The 21818-nt window shown below is 46.4% G+C and overlaps 2 protein-coding genes across 5 annotated transcripts in view; one reads left to right on the forward strand and one right to left on the reverse strand.

Moving 5' to 3' along the window:
* Positions 1-2156: 2156 nt before the first annotated feature.
* Positions 2157-21818, forward strand: part of Sec31 (COPII coat complex component secretory 31) — a 182666-nt gene continuing 163004 nt past the window's right edge. Inside the window, exons 1-6 of one of the 4 annotated variants that reach the window (XM_084588119.1) lie at positions 2157-2350; positions 2796-2914; positions 3052-3141; positions 5078-5273; positions 9852-9947; positions 17085-17222. In XM_084588119.1, coding sequence (XP_084444245.1) covers positions 2802-2914; positions 3052-3141; positions 5078-5273; positions 9852-9947; positions 17085-17222 — 633 coding nt within the window. In that variant the 5' untranslated portion in view covers positions 2157-2350; positions 2796-2801. Of the gene's footprint in view, positions 2482-2795; positions 2915-3051; positions 3142-5077; positions 5274-9851; positions 9948-17084; positions 17223-21818 lie in introns of all 4 variants that reach the window. The other 3 variants (XM_084588121.1, XM_084588117.1, XM_084588118.1) reach the window with 3 other exon arrangements.
* On the reverse strand, positions 13700-14989 carry LOC146202343 (zinc finger BED domain-containing protein 4-like). Its single transcript, XM_084587506.1, has one exon. It carries the CDS (start codon positions 14987-14989, stop codon positions 13700-13702), a length of 1290 nt encoding a protein of 429 aa, XP_084443632.1.

A 21818-nucleotide genomic window follows, 5' to 3' on the forward strand; every position in this document is an offset into this window, starting at 1 on the left:
ACCCGGTGAGGCGGCTTCTGTTCAAGGATTATGCGTCCCCAAAAATGTGCACAAGTGAGGGACTGGCTGTGTTAGAACCTGTGCGAAAGGTAGCTGTACTTCTATGTAGTCGGACACAACTCAAGAAAATGACGGCAGATTTCCCGCCCGCCAAAGGATCTCCTTCAGCCAATGGCCTATGCCCGTTCTTCCACCCATGATCAAGTTCAGAGTTAATAATAATATTTATTTGCATTGAGAAGGAGAAAAGGAAAGGGGGTGGAAAAGAAGAAAAAGAAAATGAAAGAGAAGGGTGTAGAGCAACGTGCGAGGCTGAACCAAAAGGTGAAAACCCTATACGTTGCGCGCCGGTCAGCCGATAACCGACGCGGAAAGGGGGGGGGGGATAGGGACTAATGGGACGGGTATCTCTCTCTCTCACACACACACACACACACACACACACACACACACACACACACACACACACACACACACACACACACACACACACACACACACACACACACACACACACACACACACACACACACACACACACACACACACACACACACACACACACACACACACACACACACACACACACACACACACACACACACACACACACACACACACACACACACACACACGACGCGGGATCGAACAGCGGCCGCTTTTCGCTGGAGGCGAAAAGCAAGGCGCCCGTGTGCTACGCGATGTCAGTGCACGTTGAAGAGTACCCCAGGTGGTCGAAATTTCCGAAGTCCCCCACTTCGGCGTCTCTCATAGCCTGAGTTGCTTTGGGACGTTACCCCCCCCCCCCCCCCCCTACACACACACACACACCAATCCGAGTATCTGGCTAGGGCACGTCTCATGACCCGTGACTCAGCACGGTCAACGGGGAGAGGCGTCCCCTAGGCACACTAGGCCGTTATGGTGCGGACAGATCGGGCGGCGCTTGTTGCACCTGATGCGGAATGAAGGTAGCTTCCATCGAGCGAGCCGATCGAGGGCTGAGCAGAGGATCCCGAAGCGAGCCACTCGGCGGCGGTGCTTGGGGGTCCGCCACTCTAGTTGTTTTACCATAGCATAGCTTGGCTGGAGATCACGCCGCTGGTCAAGGTGCTCACAAGATAAGAAAGACGGGAACGATGGCTGTATGCGGAGGCCCGTAACAGAACAGTTGGCGAACTGCGCGCCAGAGAAGCTTTGTAGGAGTGGAAAAGTGCCCCATATGATGCTCGTCAAATTTTCTACGTTGCCTGAGATTTCATAAACTGCATGTATACTTTCGGACGTTGCTCTGTGCGCTGCAGTGCTGCCAACCTGGAAGGCCACCTCTCCCCCAAAATGTAACTAAAAATTGCCTAGATTTCTCTAGATACGGTTAAAATTGTTCTGGCGTGGAAAAAAAGATGCGAATCGCAAGCTCTGTTATTTCCCAGAGACCCTTTTGCCACACGTTATAGAAACTTTGAAAGCTGTAAATTTTATACGATCCATTTTTCAAGAGAACTCTTTATTGTACACTGGGTATACGTGATGGTCATCAAATAATAATTGAATATTGCAACAAAACAGTACATACAAACAGAAAGAAGAGCTTTTAAATGACGGTATACAGGATAAAGCCTAGACTGTGCCTTTACCTAATAATTTAAAGAATACATTAACTGCTATAGCAGACTGCAACGCACCAATCTATGTGTGACTGCTGTGACCAAAGAATGCCGCGAATACAAAAAACGGAGGAGGAGTGTGACCCACGCGCGGGCAGCTTTGCAGACGCAAGTATGAATGTAGCGTCTGTGCGGCGCGGCCGGGCGGTGTTCTGCCAGCGGGGAAGAGCGCCCGACCAGCCCGACGCCGCTCGCGTACTGGCCGTAGTGACGCCGATAAATCGCACCAAGCGTGGTGAAGAACCGGAGAGCAACGAGCCCTGCTTCACAACGCGAAATAAAAATGACCCATCGAGGGAACGAAATTTCCCTAGATTATAACAAAAATTCCTTTTTCTTTAAACAATGTTTAATTTCCCTAGATCTAGGGGGAAAAGAGGATTGGCAGCGTTGGCGTTGGTGCGCTGTAACGGGGAGCTAGAGCGATTCTCAACTGGGAAGCCCTTCACGGTTGCAGCATCGGCGTTAGTACTAAGTGGGTCTGTTATCAGTTAATGTCGTCCACAATTTTTTATACAAATGTCAGTTACTGTTTCATACAAGGTAGATCCTCCGGCATGAAGCCATAACCAGCCAAACCGAGGCTAGCGGATTTTTCGGGATGGCTGTCAAAAGAAAAACTTCCTCCAGGGGGCGCCGAAATAGCGACACGCATCTTATTGCCACGTTGGATTTGATTGCCGGTACTGTTCCTAATTTTCTTCTCCGTTATTTCGAACTTTGAGTCTAATCACAGGACCATTTAGAACTGCCGCACATCCAACATCCAAGCGCGTCGGCGACAGTTTGTGTAAAACGACCAGTTTGCTCTCCAGTAAGCTCAGCTGTGCTTGATGGTAGCTTGTGAAAATGCAATCGCTGTCCATCGCTTCTTCCTTTTATGTTTCATGCTCTAGCCGATGAAGTGCACTATGAGTGATTAGGTTCAACAGTAATTCTATATAGCTTTTGCTTGCTCTAAAACATGTCGAGTCACCACACTAGTGACGTCGCGTCCGAACTTTTTGCAGTCTGAGCGTCGTTCAGTGAGCGTCAATTTAACTCATTGAGCCGCTCGGCTGTTCATGCGAGCCGCCCCAAGACTTCCTCGTACCAGCGTTTAGTTTTGTGTTTGTCTCTCGATTTCAGGCAAAAATGAAGGTGAAAGAGATAGATAGAACGGCTAACGTCGCATGGTCACCGGCGGTGCACCACCCGATTTACATCGCAGCTGGCACAGCAGCCCAGCAGCTGGATTCGACATTCAGGTACTGTCGCCAGTGAGATTCCTACTCCTGGTCACTTACAACGGTGCTCGTGATATGCCTTCACGTTGTTTTCCGGCTGCTGCACTGTTCGCTGCATTGATTTATTTGCCCGTTCATTCATTTGCACATCGTTCCAGCACTACTGCTGCCGTGGAGATATATGCACTCAACCTTACGGAACCCGGATTGGATATGGGGCTTGTGGCATCACTGGATTCGGATCACAGGTGAGCATCATGTGTGTTCCAGTAACCTTTTGCCCGTAATCGGCTCATGGCATGACCATGGCAGGGGTTTGTTTGATGGAAAATACTAAAAGCTTGCAGGTGCTATACGTGTATGCTGCAATACTGAATAGTTAAGTCATGTTGCATATATTTCTAAGATGCTTGCTTGAGTGAGTATTATTATCATTGTCTTTTCTTATAATTTAGCCTATTAAGGCACTCATTTGCAGACCTAACCTGGGTTAACCTGCAGGATAGGTCTGCAAGCATTTGTATTTGTGCTCCTTAAACTGCACAGTTTCTTTAAATCATAAGGAAGGATATAAATTACAAGAATGTGCGTATGGCTGTTTGGTATTTCTTTTTCTTGTTATTTGTTGTTCATTATGGATGACTCTGCCAATATTTGCAGCATGTTTAAGTAGGTTGTGGAAGCAGATATAAAATTTTGGCTGAGGCCAAATTCAAATATGTCTGCATATTGAGGTTCTTGTGCTCATTTAACTATTACAGTGGTCCACAATTGGGGGAAGCCTAGTATAGTGTGTGTGTGTTTCATTGTGTGACTGGCACAGAAATATTGTTCGGTGGTTTAACAATTACCATAGGGAATTAAAATATGGCAGTTTTTGCTTGGTGTGTATGGCGTATGTTTGTTTACAGCGCTGCTGTCAATTTACACTGCTACACATGCGTACTGTGTCTGCTCATGTCTGATCATTCTGGCTCCCCTACTTCTTTAACTGTGGCTCATGAAAAGATCCTCTGTGTGGTTCATTGAGCTGTCACCAATAGTTGACCATGATTGCATAAGGGCTACCTCATGTGATCTAGTCACATATTTTGTTGTTGAGTTTGATAAAATTCTTTGTTTGAGTGTGACCAGTGAAAGGACCCCCCCTCCCGCCCCCCCCCCCCCCCCCCACACACACACACACACTTTTTTTTTTCCTAAATTTTTAAGCTCTGCAATATTTGGGTCACTCAGTCTCTAAAATATATTCTCTGAGCCAAGAGAGCATCATGTGCGCTCTACAGTGGCATGTAAACTTTTGCTTTGCTAGAAGTAAGGTGGGAGCTTTGTAATACATATGCATTTATTAATGACATATTCCATTCGGCGATCTTGAGTGGCTCTCTGAATCCTAGAAGGAGCATGATATCCGTCGTGGTCCAATGAGTACTTAGGATCTGAAAAAAAAAAAAAAAAAAGTAATAATGTGATGCATCGCAAGCTTAGTGCTATTGCCACTTCAAAGGCTTTATTTAATCATTTTTACTGGGCCAGATTTATTAGGAAAATATATTACACCATTAAACTATCCAAATGCTTTGTGTACTGAAGCTACTGCCATGGTATATCTGTTTAAATCAGAGAGCATATTCAGTTTTGATGTTGGGATAGGCACACACTAAAATGCCTTAAAGATGTAAAGAGGTGTAAGAGACGTTTGCCTAACAAAAAAAATAAAAAATCTCTAGCATGCTTATGTTGCGTTAGTTAAAATATCATTAACCATTTAATTCCTAGTGCTTTTAATATTTAATTTTAGTGCTTTTTTTTTTCATTCATGCTGCACTCTCGGCAAATTTCATAAATTAGTCCTTTTTTTGGACACTGATGTTCCTATAGACTGGCAAGAATGTCTTTTTTATGGGTACAATATGAAAGATATGGAAGGCACAGATCACTGAGCAGGGCCTCTAGGTTTGGTGTGTCATATTAATGATAAGTTGCATGGAGCTGTCGAGGATAAATGCTTTGTATTAAACTTGTCTCACCCTGTCAGTTTGCTCTGTGGCGAAGCGTGCTTCGGTGCTATAGTGGAGTGCTTTTTGTGCCTCATACAAATAATTAGCATAACTTGATGTTAGTAAGCTGAAACTTGTTTCATTGTTAACTGTGTGCCTAAATGGTGATGCTTAACATGTTCAGGTTTCACAAGATTACCTGGGGCTGTCACGGGATATCGGATGGTGACATGCCTAGTGGAGTCGTAGTTGGTGGTGCGGATGCAGGTAACTTGTTCATCTACGACCCTGCAAAGCTCATCAAGGGAGAGGATGCACTAATATGCCAGAAGGACAAGCACACCGGCCCTGTGTATGCTTTGGACTTCAACACGTTTCAGGTACGTTCTTCCAGGTGTGTTGTGAAATAGCCACTGGTGAGTACTTTCAGTTAAACGTGAGCCCAAATACAGTTAGTCTTATTTCACGTACCAGTGCTTGAACCTGAACTTCTTAAAAACACGTCGCAGGCAATTCTTTCCATCTTGTGTAATTGTGAATCTTTTGAGATTGTGAATTATATTTATTTTCTGGGTGTATGTCACGCCGCATGGTTGTATGATTATGCTGCTCACCATGCTCATTACGTAGACCAGAATTCGTAATTGGAATGTATTAACAGACAAGGACCAAAAAAGAAGTGCACACGAGCACTCGTGCACATTTCTTTTTTGTTTTTCCCTTGTTTAGAAAGACGGGAGTTGGCCTTGTTTTTGTTCACAGTATTGCCTACTGTCTATCCTTACCTGATATTGCCACAATATTGGGCATGTATCATCACCTAGCCGCTGGCTGTACAATTGGCTGAAGTTGCATTTTATAGAATGCCAGCAGCCATTTTCTTCATTGTGTAATTGCATTCCTTTGAGCATTTCTTGGCAAGGGGAGGGAACTGATCTCACAGTTTAATGGTTGTGACTAGTGGCCTTTCTTCTCTAGCACTAACTGCTGGATCCACACTTAATGTGCTTGCCATATTTAATTTAGAGAAACTTGTGCTCATTATAAATGAAAAATTGTTCATTGTTGAATGAGGAAGATGCATCATGCTATGTTGTATGTTGACATAGCTGTACTTTGACAACTTTGTATCTGGCGTAGCACATAGAAATTTAGAAAATGGAATTCATGCAAAGAACATATATTTTGTATTCTTAATTACTAATTATTTGTGTGTAATTTTCAATTTATTTACTCAACACGTGGAGGAATCTGAACGGGAATTTTATTTTGCCATCTACCACTTCTTTTGCTTCTAACGGTATAAAACAATGCACAAGGGATCACACGCTAATAAATAACTTGTTGTTTATGTGCAAGATCTAAACCTGTGCATCTGTTATACTTGCACACTTCTGCTGATGCCAAGTGCGGCTTGAATGTGGCATATCCACATGCTGAGTGACATAGTGACTCGTTAAAAAGGTCATTTTCTGCACTGAGGGGCCACAAGAATTTTTCTAGCATTGCAAATAAAGCATGCATAATCGTTTAATTGAAAAGGTTCATATGAAGCCTGGGAATTATTCTTTTTCGTAGTTGTATTCCCTGCCTTTATTCAGTGGCTGAAGAAGCACCACACTGTTGCTACTTCTGAGATCGAGCCAGTAAATAAGGTTTGGCATTGCTTCAACTGAAGGAATATGGAAGGATACAAATGTGAAACAGAATTGGTTTTAGAATTGTAGTATCCCATCCTTGATTTGTATTTTTTTTATATACGTGACATTTGGGGTTCTTGGATTACAGCAACCACACCATGCCTGTCGACACTATTCATTCTTAGACTTTGTTGCTTTGGGATGTTAAAACTCTATAAACCGAACCAAACCATTTTAACTTCATTGCCACCAAAAGGCTCCAGCTTGGCAACCCTGTACCCCATCAGCCTCCATACTATTGAAACTAAAAGCTCAAACAAAGGGCAGCTCCTGGCCTAAAAGACACTACAAAAAAGGAGGGGAGGAGTGGAAAATTCTCCCTGCCTCTCTAATAGGTGTGCAAAAGGGTACATTCATAATACCATAGACTGCCCCATTTCCCTGATGACATCAACTGGAGAGCACTGGGAAAGTCCCGTTTGCTGTGCCTTACGGGTGTGACAGTGCCATATAAAGAAAGCTCTGAGCAAAGCATGAAGTACAGCAGGGGTTCTCAAACTTTTTTGCTTGGAGGAACCCCAAAAGCCTTCAATAAGTTTCAGGGAACACCCCCCCTCGTTTTCACTTACCACACCAGTAATGTTGTCGAGTGCATTTTTGCAAAGAGAGAGTTGCAAAGGTTAAATGTTTATTGCACAGATTAATACAAATACTAATGTGATGGGTGGTACTGCTTCCCTTTTAACAGCAAGTCAAAGCGTGGCTCAGTAGCACTCAGAGCCAGTCTCATATCAGCTGCCGGGTCAAGACTGCTCCTGTGCTTGTTCTTCAGATAAGCGAGGGCTGAAAATGCCTGTTCACATGCGTAAGTAGTGGCAAAGGGAAGCAAAATGTCCACTGCCCTTTCAAAGAGGCATGGAAACAGTGGAGCAGTCCCCATCCAAAATGTCACTAAGCCTTCACCATTAAATTTCTCTTTGAGAGCAGTGCTTGCCCTGAGCTCTAGAAACTCATTCTCAATTTCAACACTGTCAGTATTGAGAATTGTCACATCAACATGGAGAGGAGATACCAGCCATTTGACTGTTTCAACTTCTGGGAAGTACCCAGCTAGGTGAGCCCTGAGAGTGCTCAAGTGTGCTGTGAACACAGACATATCAGCAGATGAGACTTCACAGCCACTAAGCCTTTTGAACGGACTAAAGTCACCTCTGCTCACGCGGCTCATCCAGCCCTGCAGTTTGCTGCAAAATCCTTTGATTTGCTCAGAAGCACTAAGGTGGTTTGTTGGCCTTGCAAGCTCTGGTTCAGTGTGTTGAGATGCTCGAACATGTCTGCAAGATAGGCCAACCTTGCCATAAAAGAGCTCTGCATGAACGGCTCAACTAGTGCATTTTCTGAGAGAAATGTGGCCAGCTCACCTTGCAGGTTGAACACTAGGCTCAACACATTGCCACGCGACAGCCAACGCACTTCTGTGTGTAGTAGCAGGTGTTCATGAACTGCGCCCATTTCATCACAAAGTGCCTTGAAAAGACGAATGGCTTTCGGCTTTGCTTTGATGCAGTTCACAGTTTTCACAACATGGCTCATGACAGCCATGAGATCGGGGCTCAGTTCCTTCGAGGCAAGGGCTTCTCTGTGAATCATACAGTGTGTGAAAACAGTGTTGGCATTTACTTGCTTAATTAAAGCTATTAGCCCTCTTACGTGCCCCGTCATCGACTTCGCACCATCGGTGCACACGGCTATGCATTTGCCCCATAGGAGCCCCGTTTTACCAAAAAATTCATTTAGCGCGTCAAATAAGTCCTTTCCTGTGGTAGTTGTCTTCAATTCAAGGCAACACAGAAACTCCTGCACAATGGCGCCGTTGGAAATAAACCTTGAAAATGCCACAAGCTGCGGGTGCCCAGAAACGTCGCAACTCTCGTCCACGGTGATTGCAAATTTTGAAGACCTTTTGGCAATATTAATTACTTGCTCTTTTGCATCCGATGCCATTTCGTGGATCCTCCGGCCAACGGTGCCGTTTGAGCATGGAATTTGCACTACTTTTTTCAATTGTTCTTCTCCAAGCACAGTCTTCACCACATCCTGAATACAAGGCATGATGAGGTCTTCGCCGATAGTGTGCGGTTTCAGTTGCTTGGCGATTCTGTAGCTGAGGAGGTAAAATGCCTTTGTTTTGCCGAGAGATGGTGCCGATTTCTGCAACAAGATGCGCTAATGTCGGAAACGCAACTTCTCTATCGTAGTTAACAAGTTTTTTTACCTGGTGGTGAGAGTCCAGTTTTTGCGCATCGAGAAGTTGCTTTTTTCTTTCGAAATACTCGACTGGCCTGTCCTTGAAGGCCGGGTGCTTTGTAGCTAGGTGACGCGACAACTTGGCCGGATTCATCGAGCTGTTAGCCAAAACCTCGCAGCATATAACACATTGCGGATTTCCTCCACTTTGCGTAAAGCCATATGCAAGATAGCTGCTATCGTACAATCTCCCTTTTGCTTTCTGGCTCATGATAATAGGGCGAAAGTACTGCGTGTTGAGATCCACCGGCTACCTCTGCTACATAACGAGCTTCTTTTTGCTTGTCTAGGCTTGGCTTGGCTTCGCGACGGCGGCATGGGTAGTGCCATATGACGACAAACAGAAGTGCTTATAAAAACTAATGGCCTCCGAGATTACTTCCGCGCGCGTGTTTCAAAAACGCACGCAGACGTGATCTCGGAGGCCACAGAAAACGGGTAGGCGCGTGAATTCGATCGTATGCAAAAAGACGTCCACTGTCGACGCCTGCTAACGTGGGCGTGACACGCAAGATTGTTTTTTTGAGGCTACGAAAAGTAAAAATTAGCTTTAACGAACCAAGCACTGTTTGGTTCGCACGCGTACACTAAAAATGAACCTGAAACGGGGATCGGCCGGTGAGGGTTCTCGCGGAACACAAGACAGCCCGCGGATCACAGGGGTTCCGCGGAACCCAGTTTGAGAACCCCTGAAGTACAGCATCGAGCCCCAATATATCTTTACATTCTTTTTTGTTCATCGCTCAAGATCTGAATAGGAATGATGGGGACCTTCTGATGGCAGAAAGTCATCTTTATTTTGTGTATGATATCAAAGAATTATGTTCTGTTCTGTTGAAGAGTATGGGAGGATGCAAAAATTAATTCATTTTCGAGCCCAGTGTATCATATTTAGCGTTGTTATTGACACTATGAATGTGAAGTTGTCGCTTTCACAGCTGTTGTAGTAGTTTCCGGTGACTTGCTCTTTGGAGCTGCAGTGAAGGCTAACATTGAGTTACTGCTTTTCAGGCAAACCTACTGGCATCAGGATCAACTGATTCAGAAATATTCATCTGGGATCTCAACAGCCCTAATGCACCAATGACTCCAGGAGCAAAGTCTCAGGTGAGTTACACATTTATTCTCATTCATTCCTAGTACATATGATATTGTCACATAGTTCTAAAAGAAAGTCACACAGTCCTCAGAGAGGAACGGTCCAATACCTTGATCCAGGCAAGCGCAGTCAGCAAGCACAGCCACAGAACGCTAGCACGAGTCTGACGTCGTCTTTTCCGGAGAGCCATGCGCCACCTGGCAATGCTAGGTGGTAATACAGTCGAACCCGGTTATATCGAACCCGGATATATCGAATTTTGGTTATATCGAACTCGCGGAATATCCCCTTGAAAATCCCATGTAAAAGTATAGGAAAGCCGCGTCATATATCGAACTCAATTTCTCCGGTCGTTCGATATATCGAACTCCGCACCACGCACTGGAAAGTGTGCCTTCCTTAAAGACGATAGCATCACCCTTGGCCGTTTGCCACGTGACGTTTTCAAGCCACACGCGGAAGGAATGAGGGGACAGTTCGGTGACGGCTGGTCTGGGCAGCGCCGCGCCCAAAGGCGCGCGCGCATCTGCAGTTATCCTTTCCCACGCGCCAGTACATGACGTTTGCAAGACATGTTCGTGGGTGTGCCCATTCTTTTGCCGAGCTATCTCTTTCCTTCAGCACGCGCTTACGCATGCGTCAAGCCAGCTAATCGCGCCCGTTTTCAGACAGGCGTCGGACGCTTTCTCCAGCGTGTGTTGCGAACACTCTGCGCGCGGAGGCTGATGTGGCTACGGCGCCTGCGGACGTTAAGAAGCGGCAGGTCTCTCCCTCTCTCTGTGTTTTTTTTTTCTTGCGAGAGTCGTCTATTATCGCTGTGCTGTACGCGGGGCGTAGCGTAAGATATGGCCTGCTGCGGACGTTAAAAAGCGGCAGGTTCTTTTTGGGGGGGGGGGGGGGAGCCGTTTATCCTTGCACGTATGAATCAACGAAAGCACGTGGTCAGCTGCGATCATGACGCCCGCCCCAAATGCGGCGTGTTAAAGGGAACCAGGCTTGTGCAATCAAGCCATCACGGGCACTCTGCCAAGTTCGCTCCCCGCCACCGCAGGAGCTATCAAAAGATAAACAGATAAATGCGCCACCCTGCGCCGTGACGTTATCACTGCGCAGCATCTTGGCAAGCTGCCAAGAAATGAGCTGTGGATGAGACGACCAAAACGGAGTGGCGCGCGCCATCGACATGCAGCGAAAACGCTCGCGATTTCTGCCGCGGCTACACAGAAACCTTGTTCCGAGCTGCCGCGGTGGCTCGAGCGGCGAGAGGGACGCAGTTCCAGCAAGTTGGAAATTTTTCGCTCTATCGCTGCCGCTCGTGGCTGTGATCGCTCAATCGCTTGCATGTGAGCGGGCTGCTTTTTTTTTTCTTTTTCCAAATTCTCGGGTTCAAAAGTGAAGGGTGGGTTCATTATGTGAGTGGGTTGATTATGCAACAAATACGGTATCGATTTTTCGCATCATAAGTGTCGTCAAAAGCCGATTTCTGTATATCGAATTATCTATATATCGAACTATTTCGCGATCCCCTTCGAGTTCGATATATCTGGGTTCGACTGTATTTATGGTGTTTTTAGTCCTGCTGCTAGAAAGTGAAACTAAAACTGTTTCAAACACATTACTGACTAGTGCGTTGCTACTATGTTCAAAATTTTTACTGTGCACCACTGAAATCTATTTTTGATTGACACCGTAATTTTTAATGCTTGATTGGCAACGACGTTGGCGGAACGCTCAGCAGTGGTAGAACTCTCCACAAGTGTTTAACGCCTCACACGTAGTGCTCAGCAATCCAAACACTTTTCCTCTTGTTGTAACTGCATCTGTAGACAACACAGCGGTGCCCAGTAGCGTAGACTGATGGGCGAGTTGGTAGTGTGCTACATTCTAGCAAAAAAGCAGCGCAGCAGCACAGAACGCGAGAGAGAAAGAGACGAGACTTTGTGCTGCTTTTTTTCTAGAGCGGTACCCAAATGGGGGGGACTTTCAGGACCACAACATGGACATGTTTAAACACTCATGGAAGTTTACAATGTCTCAATATTGTGCATGGTGGATAGGAACTTCATAGCCTTTGGTTAACCCAGAGGGAGATGGCACCCCATGCCTGGGTTTGAGAGTACAGTCTAACCTCGCTATAACGAACACGCATATAGCGAATTACTGGATAAAACAAAATAAAATCAGTTTGGTTGGTCTATGGTTTATTTCTATGGGAGTTCTTTTTGTATAACGAAAGAAAAATTAAAATATTTGACGCTAGATCAGTTACAACGAAGCAGTTTCTTGCATTGAAACGGCAAAAAACTGGTATAGGAGCCAAAGAAAAACAACATCAATAACGCAGTTTTTCAATCGAATCGCCCGCCGCAGAAGTTTGTTTAAATCGCCTGCGCGTTTGCGTGCCGCGTCATTCAGCGGCGGCAATAAAAGCTACCGCCAACGGCTTATTGCCTTCGAGATCACACCCCCGCGAGCGATGATCACGGAGGTCATGAACGCCAAGGTGCAATGGCCGGACTAGAGCGGCGCCGCTGCCCTGCCGCGCCTCTGCCAGTGGGGCTGGTCCGTGTGCGCGCGCGCCATGCTCCCAGAGTCCTTTGGCTCCGTCGCGCAAATTGTGCTCGGAGGCAACATCCCAAATTAGTATTCTTTTTGCTCCCGAGATTTCGTGCTTATACCCAGTTTTTAATTAAAAATTGTCCGTTTTCCTACCTTTTTGTTGTCCATATTATAGTGCACAATTTGTTTCGTATTATTATCAATACTTACAGGAATTTGGGTGCACACTTTTATAACGAATACGGATATAACGAACAAATTTTCGTGCCCCATACTACTTCTTTATAACGAGGTTCGACCGAACCAGTCTGTGGTTTGAGAGTAACGTGCTCTGGTCTATACTAAATTATCAGTACATGAGTGCATTCCACCTTTATTCAGCACAGCTATAAATTGAGCCTTGAAGTTTGATTTTGCTAGTAGGAGGTCAGAACCACTGCACCATTGTAGCTAACAGAATCATCCCCCATAGAAACCGTTCATATGTGCAAAATGTATGCTTCTACAAAATTATGGCTATTGCAAGCCTTTTTGGCTCATTAAATATGTTACTTGGTTCAGTGGGTGCTAATTGAGTTACATTGATTGGCAACACTAGTCCTCGAAGACAGTAAGCATTATATGTGTAACCATTTCATAGGCCAAATGAAACTATATTATTGGTGTGTGCTTTACTGGATGAAGATGACAAAATTTGTTGTTTGGAAAAGGCAGTAAAGTAGAGGTGTGCGAATAGTGTTTTTTTTATTCGAAGCGAATAGTGATTTTCTTCGAATAATTTCGAAGCGAATAGTTCGAATAGTACTTCTGGCACTAAAAAGAGGCTGAATCACAGTAGGCATTTCCAAAACCATTTATTTTCCCAATACACGATGCCATTACATACTGCACTGAGGCTTTATTTAAAACCACACTTCAAAATTTTTTGAAAGCACCTAAAGTGAGTGATGAACAATTTTTGCTGGCTTGGTAATAAAAAGTTATAACACATAAAGATACTGCTGGATTTCTAATAAGAAACTCGAGATAAAATTTAAAAAAATGAGAGTATAACAGAATGGTGCCAGTAGTACAACCAATAACTGAAACTATAGTAGTAACTGCACTACACTGCAGCAAGAGCGCTAAGAACAGTGAAGAAAAAAAAAGACATTCTGCACTTCCGGTGACAGCTGCCATTTACAGCCCAGCATACTCCAATTTAAATGTTATCGTGCAGAAACACAAGCTGTTCCACATGACGGGTGAGCAGGTTCTCTCTCTGACAGCGCACAATGTTTCCTGCAGCTGAAAACAGCCTTTCGCTGGTAGTCGGTGTTGCTGGGATTGAAAGATATTTGCGTGCAAGTGGTGCTATGGATGGGTACTGATGGCTGCCGTTGGTTCTCCACCATGCCAAAGGGTCTTCAGACTGCGGAAGAAGAGGGCTTTTCAAGTACTCGGCGACTTCATTCTTCACTGTATGGTGTGGTCGGCGGCTCTTATCGGAACTAAATTTGTCAAAGGCGCACCACACAGAGTCACCCGAAGTGGAAGGTCTTGGAGATGCGCAGACTCCGCTTGGAACCTCAGCATGCTGATGCACTAGCACCGTCTCTTCTGCTGCCTTCACAAGGAGATCAAGCGCCCATTTCTTTTCAGCTTCGGTAGTGTAGCATGCATCTTTGTACCTAGGGTCAGCCAACATGGCTAATGCTGGAAGCTGAGACATCTTGATGTCAGGAAATCTAGACTTGATGCTCTTTAGTAGGCTGGATGCAATTGATGCTGCATCATAATCATTCAAATGCTGTGCAAGAACGATCCTTGTGCATTCAAGCAGCGGGATAACTTGTGAGAGAGTTGGGTAGCTATCCCCAGAGAGTTCAGCTGTGGCCTGATCAAGCGGCTGCAGGACCTTTAATGATGCTGCTAGTAGCTTCCACTCTTGTGCGGTGAGATTTTCAACCACGTCACATTCTGAAAGTTCCACAGTAATAGGGGCACGAAGTCTTAGAAGTCTGGCCATCATGGCATGCTCGCTGTTCCAACGTGTCGGTACGTCCTGCACTACTTCAAGACAATCCAAAAGCATGCTTTTCTGAATTTCATTAAGGCGTGCTCGAGCCTTGGCACTTCGCTTATACCGACCTACTATTGGCCTTGCTTTTGCACAAAGCTGCGCAAGCCCCGCCACATCTTTTTTGACATCATTGATGCATAACTGAAGCGTGTGGCCGAAACCCAGCACGCCCTGCCACGACGATCCCGCAACCGCCGAAACAAAGTTTCTCCCGTTGTCAGTGACCACAAAGGTCGGCACCGTTCCTTCAGATGGAAGTTCCCACTCCTCTATTACAGTTCCGATGAACTCTGCCAAGTTCTCGGCAGTGTGAGCACCCGCCAATTCGGTACAGGCCAGTGCGTGTACATGTTGCACAAACGCCTTATCCATCACATGGCAAGTGAAACTTACATAGCTGTCGTTCGCTCGCGATGTCCAACCATCCATTGTGATAGAGAAGGACTCCACTCCGCTTGAGAAGACCTCTGCAAGCTTCGTTCGCACCTCTTCTTTTTTCGATGCATAAAGGTCGGGAATGATGACCCTCGAGAAAGTCGTTCATGACGGCACTGCGTAATCGGGCATGGCGAGTTTCATCATATCACGAAAGCCAGGCTCCTCAAAGATGGAGTACGGGTGCATACCGTGTGCAATGAATCGGCCGACCATCTTTCATCTGTTGCGCTTTCGGTGCTGTCGCCTTCATTTTTGGCGCGAAACATTCAGCAACTGACGGTTGCTGAACACTCGGCTGGCTCGCCTTTTTCAAGGTGGCAGCGTGTTTGCGTGCCTGACAGTCGTCCTGGTAGGCCTTAAAGAAATCGGGGTGTCTTTTCAAGTGCGTCTGTAATGTCGTCGTCGTCCCCGTTGGCGTCTTCAAAACGGCCTTGCATTTCAAGCAGCGAGCCTCATTGCCGGGGGCAACTTTCATGAAGTAGTTCAATATTGGATTACCTTTCGTAGACGCACTGGCCATAGTGCCAACGATCGAACCAGTGGTCGAACGGGTAGAATGTCCAACAGTGAACTAGACAATCACTTGCCACATACGTTGCTTGCGTTTCTATAGTTTAGGATCCTCGCTTCTTGGGCTTGGGTTGCGTCTTCTTTTCAGTTGCGTCGATGAGACTGCTGCGTCCAAAGAAGTTAAAATGGCACATAGGTTGACCAGACCTCCTAGCAGCACTGGCAGCATCGCACCATCGCGTCTCCAAGGCTCCCACACCACCGATACGTTGGCCGTACTATCGGGGACAGAAGTGTTCAGGACGCGCCGCGCGTGGCTCAAATGCATCGCCATCACCTAGCGGCCGAAGGTTGGCGCGTCTATTTCGCTATCCGAGGGGTGCTCGTATGGAAACGTCGGCTCTGCTGTGCGTCTCCTGGGTGCGGAAAACTGGCGCTCTTCCCGGCCTATGCCGTCACTCTGACAAGGCGTGTCGCACGATGCATTTTTTTTTTGCATTTCACTAGCAGCTCGCGGCTGCTGTTTGCCGGAGCGTTGCTTCCCTTATTAAGCCGAAGCATTGTAACATCGTTCCGGTTACATTCCCAGACTACTACCCCCTCGAGCAAGAATGGAAATGGCTGTACGAAACTCTAGCACCGCAAGCAAAACGTTTTTCGCACCGATCGCGCGTTCTGACAAAATTATCCCCGATAGTACCTCCGAGCAGCACTTAGCATCGCGCTTCCAAGATTGCTCTGAGCCTTCAGCGCACCGGAGTGCCTGAGTTGCGGCGACGAAGTGCGGCACACCACCGAAGACGGCTCAATGCCCTGATCACGATGGCGTTCCATTCCCATCAACACGCAAGCAGTCAAAATCGCAAGAAAAGACGCCTGTCACAGATGGATGCGATCATTTCGTTCTACTAAAGTTCGGCAGTCACGTTTTAAGTCCGCAGCCTCCCCTATGCCGAGCGTTCACGGCAGTATAACGCTCCACGGGTGCGCAATAAGCTTGGCGTTATCACACGCTAAAGGCGCCCTTCCCATTGACGTAAGTATACACTTCGGCGGCATCGAGTCTCCGGGCTGCTGCTGAATTTTTCGCCACTCCGAGAACGGTCGCCCATGTTCGGTACGCATGATTCGTCACCTGACTGAATGAAGCGATAGCGTGCTAGGGCTGCGTGTTTATCTTTGCATCTGTCCTGTCGGATAATCTTTTCCGCAACTCTTGAAAAAGAAAAAAAGGAAGGGGGCCGACGAATTTTCGGGCGAACGACCTGTATACGCTTTCGCGTAAAAAGCCATCTATGCGGCATTACTCGAAACCGAAACCACACAAAGCAAGCGGGCGAGCGTCCCAGAAACACAATTCGCGCGAGACGAATACTTCGAAATTTCGAATACCGAGAATTCGGTTCGAAGCGAATATCGAATGCTGTGCTATTCGATCGAATATTCGAAATTATCGAATATTCGCACACCCCTACAGTAAAGGAATAAGGCTTCCCTTGTGTGCTCTTTTTGTGCCAGAAAGCACTTTGTCTCGTGGTTTTTTACGACTAAAGTGTTCTTGTCATTTTATTAACAGCCTCATGAGGACATCAGCTGCTTGGCATGGAACCGGCAAGTGCAGCACATCCTGGCCTCAACCTTTCCAGCACGCTGCATTGTATGGGATTTGCGCAAGAATGAGCCCATTATCAAAGTGTCCGACACCACTGCCAGGGTGAGTGTTAATAAACAATTAGCCATAACTACCTAATAACGGTAGCATATTCTAAAGGAAGCTTGGTGTAGCCTAGTGGAAAACGCCAGTGCATTTTCTTCCCAAGCCATTTGAAACCATTTCAAAGGCTTGCGAAAATTGCTGAGGAGTGCTATTGTTGTAGAATGGACTCGTGTTAAGACGAACTCTGTTAATATTATTTATTGGGGTGAGAACATTTGGTTAGTTTTCTCTAAACTCTGGTAAGCTGATCGTGTGTGCTTTGATTTAGACGGACTGTCACAGCAGCCGTGTCCCAAGGTGGCTGTTCGAAACGGTACTTTTAAGGTAAGCTAGAGAAAAAAAAAAATTTGAGAGAATGCCTCACCAGAAAACTTACTTTGCAAGAGAGTTTTTTTTTTGCATATTTAGCTCATTCTTGCAAGGTAGCTTTTCTGTGCCTTTGCACAAAGGTACGGAAGGGGTTCTTGTGGGTGTGAGCGTGGCCTGGCCTCCTTTGTGCCGGCTTGGCACAGGGATCTGACACAGCCAGAGCCTGTATTGTACAGCTAGCTAGCTGGGTGTTTCTGGTGTCATTGAAACCGGGGAGAATGCCAAAAGCAGGAAAACAAAACAAAATTGCGACAGGGTTGATGGCTCCTGTACAATGCAGCCCCTGCAGATGCTTGTTCATGTACATGCTCTTTTTCTACTCACATAATCACTAATCCCTTGATCTGCGCCTTTATTACCTCACATATACATATTTATTAGCATTTTGTCGTAAGCTGTTACGTTATGTGCAAGACCCCCTGACACAAATATAAATTTCCGCTTTAACCAAGCTGTACAAACGTGCGTGCGTAGTCTAGGGGTAGCATGTTTGATTTCACTTGGTATCCAAGGAGGGTTCGTTTTTCATCTCACCCTTCCATCTCTGGAGGAGCTGTCCGAATTGGTAGCTCCTCTCTGCTCAGCCGTGCCATGTTGTCTTGTGATGTTACACAACCTGTCGACCTGTTCTGAAGAACAGGGTCCTTGGGGCTACAAATCGTGGCCACTGTAGAAGCAAGAGAAGGAGAAGCAAAATAGGAAACTAAAGTGGTACTGATTCATGTGGGATGCCATCAGCTTTTGCCATTATCTCATCACTGCTGTGTATAATCTTATTCATTCTTCTTGTGTAACAGATATTTTGACAAGTACAATATTGGGGGCACGTCTGGTAAGGTGAAACAAATTTTCTTCGTCCCATCACATTCATCCTCAAGGGAGTTTGCTGCATATAATTGTATGTACTTACATATAACAAACTGTTGCTCTGACATGTTGCTGACCTGACCTTTTAAGGGGGGACACGGCTCTTTGGCACCGAAAATCGGCCTGAAAATCGGATTTTCAATTTTTTCATTTTCGTATTCCTCGCACCATTCCGCATCTGCACGCAAATTTTCATCCTTATACCCCGCGTATTTATGAAGTTATAGCGATTAAAAAATGCAGTACCACACCCACTGCCCTTTAAATTGTGGACAAACGACACCCAATTTCGATCGCCCGGCGCATGAGAACTACGCGCTCCACCGCGGCGATTTTGGTCTCGTTCGAAAGCGCGCGCTTTCGGCTTATTTTTTCTTTCGGAAAGCAACCCTGTGCGCTCCGCCTTCCCCATAAAAAACAAACAAAAAGATAGCATGCAGCGCGCGCTACTATTGGCCGGTTAAGGCACGTGATCAAAATGGCGTCGTTTGGTTGGTTCCGGCAAGCTAGCCCTGAAATGCGGACTCCCAGTGACGCCATTTTGTCTTTCTGCCGACCACGCTAGTGCAACGCGAGAGTCATGCCAGGCGCGAAGAAGTACCGCTCTTTGCACAAGTTCGGGCGAAAGCAACCAAAGAAACGCGTTAAGAATGCGACTTCGTTGCATACTGTGCAAGAAGCAAGTGCCAGTGCTGCGGGATTGTGTGACGATCACGTTGCGGGCGGCGACGCTTCTCCGATTCCGCTGGACAACGGCGCCGTTCTTCGTGCCGACTGCAGTCGTGTACGTATTGATACCGCGCCTGTCACTAACAGTGACATAACTCAAGTGAGTGCCCGTGAGCAGGCTACGCTTGATAGACTGGTATCGACGCCGGCGACGGCACGAAAGACCGCGCTGTTCGCCGATGCAAGTGGTGCGTCCGCAGAGTCAGATGCGGACGGAACAGCCTCCTATGCGGTAATTGACCTCAGCATTGTGAATATCTTTCTGGATGCCGTGCGGTGCAAAACGTGTCGTGGATGCGTGCGTTTAATTACCAGCGACCGGAGCTATGGCCTCGCCGTAAAACTGATCGTGCTGTGCGACAACTGCGGTGAGATTGCGGCCGAGTGGAACTCGCGGAGGGTTGACGGCGAGAAAAGGTGCAATCCTTTTGAGCTGAATATTCTGGCTAGTCGAGCAATGCTGTCGACCGGTAACGGCCAGACAGCAATGAACGATATCTTTTCGGCGATGGGGTTGTCGCGGCGCGGGATGCACAACAAGACGTTTCAACGGCATCTGAAGAACACACTGCAACCCGCTGCTACCCGAGCCGCCACGACCGCTATGGCACAAGCCGCGCAGGCAGTGGCGAAGGTCTACGATGACTTGTGTTTTGGGCATAGGGGGAACATTGCCGTGTGCTACGACGGCACATGGATGACGCGCGGACACTCATCACATATAGGCGTCGGTGCCGTGGTGGAACTCTTCACTGGTTACGTGCTTGATTATGTGGTGTTGTCAAACTTTTGTCTGGGCTGCGAAATTGGTCCCAAGCCAAACACTGACGGCTACGAACTTTGGAAATCACGCCACCAGTGCCAAAAAAACACCAACTCCAAGGCTGGTCAAATGGAAGTAGAGGCTGGCAAAATTCTGTTTGAAAGATCTCTGCAGCGCCACAACATGCGCTACACAACCATGCGATGCGATGGGGACAGTCGCACGTTCAGTGCTCTTAAAGATGCTGCAATCTATGGCTACATTGAAATAGTCAAAGAGGACTGCATAAATCACGTGCACAAGCGTATGGGAGCAGCTTTGCGCAACCTCTTGCAGAGACACAAGGGTGCAGGGAAGCAAAGTCTTGGCGGCAGAGGAAGGCTGACAGCTGATCTAGTTGACAAGCTGGCAATATATTATGGCCGAGCGCTTCGATCAAATGTAGGTGATGTGGATGCCATGCAGCGAGCTGTGATGGCGACATATTACCACATCACATCTACTGATGACTGCCCCAAACACAGTTTGTGTCCTACTGGTGAGAAGTCATGGTGCCGCCACAACGCTGCAAAGGCAAAAGAGGAGCCTGCACCAAAGCACAATTACAGTCTGCCAAGAGATGTGGCTAATGCTCTTTTGCCTGTTTATAGTCGTTTATCAGAGAAGAGCCTGCTGCAGAGGTGCATTCGGGGGAAGACCCAGAACTCGAACGAAAGCTTCCACTCGGTCATCTGGACCTTGATCCACAAAGAGCGGCACTCATCACTGTTTGCTGTGGAAGCAGCCACAGCAGAAGCTGTGCTGCGCTTCAATGCCGGCTGCAAGCATACAGCAGCAGCAATTCTGCAAGAATGCAGTACAAATGTGACAGCAACTGGGTCCAGGAGAGCTGAAGAAAAGGACTTGCACCGTAGCGTACGTTCTGCAAAGAAGCGGGCGGCTTCGCTTGGCGTTGCTAAAACAGAAAAAAGAAAACACCGCGACAGCATGCACCCCGACTATGCTCCTGGTGCATTTTAATAGCATGAGGTCTTTGAGGTTGCCCTTCCTGATTAAATGCCGTGAGGCTTGAGTGCTTCCGACAATCCCCCAATTTTGGTAGTGTTGCATTTTTTAAAGATCAATATCTCTGGTCCTGTTCTTGCTATTGCTTTAAAAAATTTTTTTCTAGAAAGGGAATCCTGCGAGTCTCATGAAACCAAGGTAAATGCAGTGACGACAAAAGAAAATTTGCTGAGAAGGTTATGTTGTCTTCGGTACCCAAATGGAATTTTCCTTTCAAGCGTTTCCTATTGCGTAACTTTGGCTCAAATTGGCATAGGCCATTAATTTTCGCTTCAGATCACTTTCCACCTGTTTCTGATCTTGTTGACATATCAATCATTGACATAATTTACACTTACATGCTGTGAAGTGTTTTTCCTCGTTTTCTCAAAACTGCAATTTTGAGGGTGCTGCAATTTTGGAGGAGAGATATCTCTTAGTCTATTTGTGCTATAGCTCTCATTCTTGTCTTTTTAGAAAGAGAAAACCTTCGACAGTGCCGTAGGACAAAAATATGTACAGTTATTATGCGGCAACATTTACAGAATTAATTATCAATCTTAGGTGCCAACCTGGGCTTTTATTCATAAAAGTTTGACTTATTGTAACTTTGGTTCAAATTCTTCTACCACGTTAATTCATGACTAGCGGCACTCTATGATCCTTCTAGATCACTCTGGCAGGGCTATTCTCCTCATGCCATAAAGTGTTTAGTAATTAACTCACCTCCAAACGAAGAACATGAATTAGGTAATATTTTGAAAGCTATTTCATCTACAAGAAAACTAATCAGATATTTGAAATCAGCATGCAAAAGTACA

This window comes from Amblyomma maculatum, chromosome 1, assembly GCF_055883805.1.
Source record: "Amblyomma maculatum isolate TAMU_Amacu chromosome 1, ASM5588380v1, whole genome shotgun sequence".
Taxonomy (NCBI): Eukaryota; Metazoa; Arthropoda; class Arachnida; order Ixodida; family Ixodidae; genus Amblyomma; species Amblyomma maculatum.

Coding starts and splice junctions, on each gene's coding strand:
- LOC146202343 (XM_084587506.1), bottom strand. CDS start 14,989: ATGGATGGTTGGACATCGCGAGCGAACGACAGCTATGTAAGTTTCACT.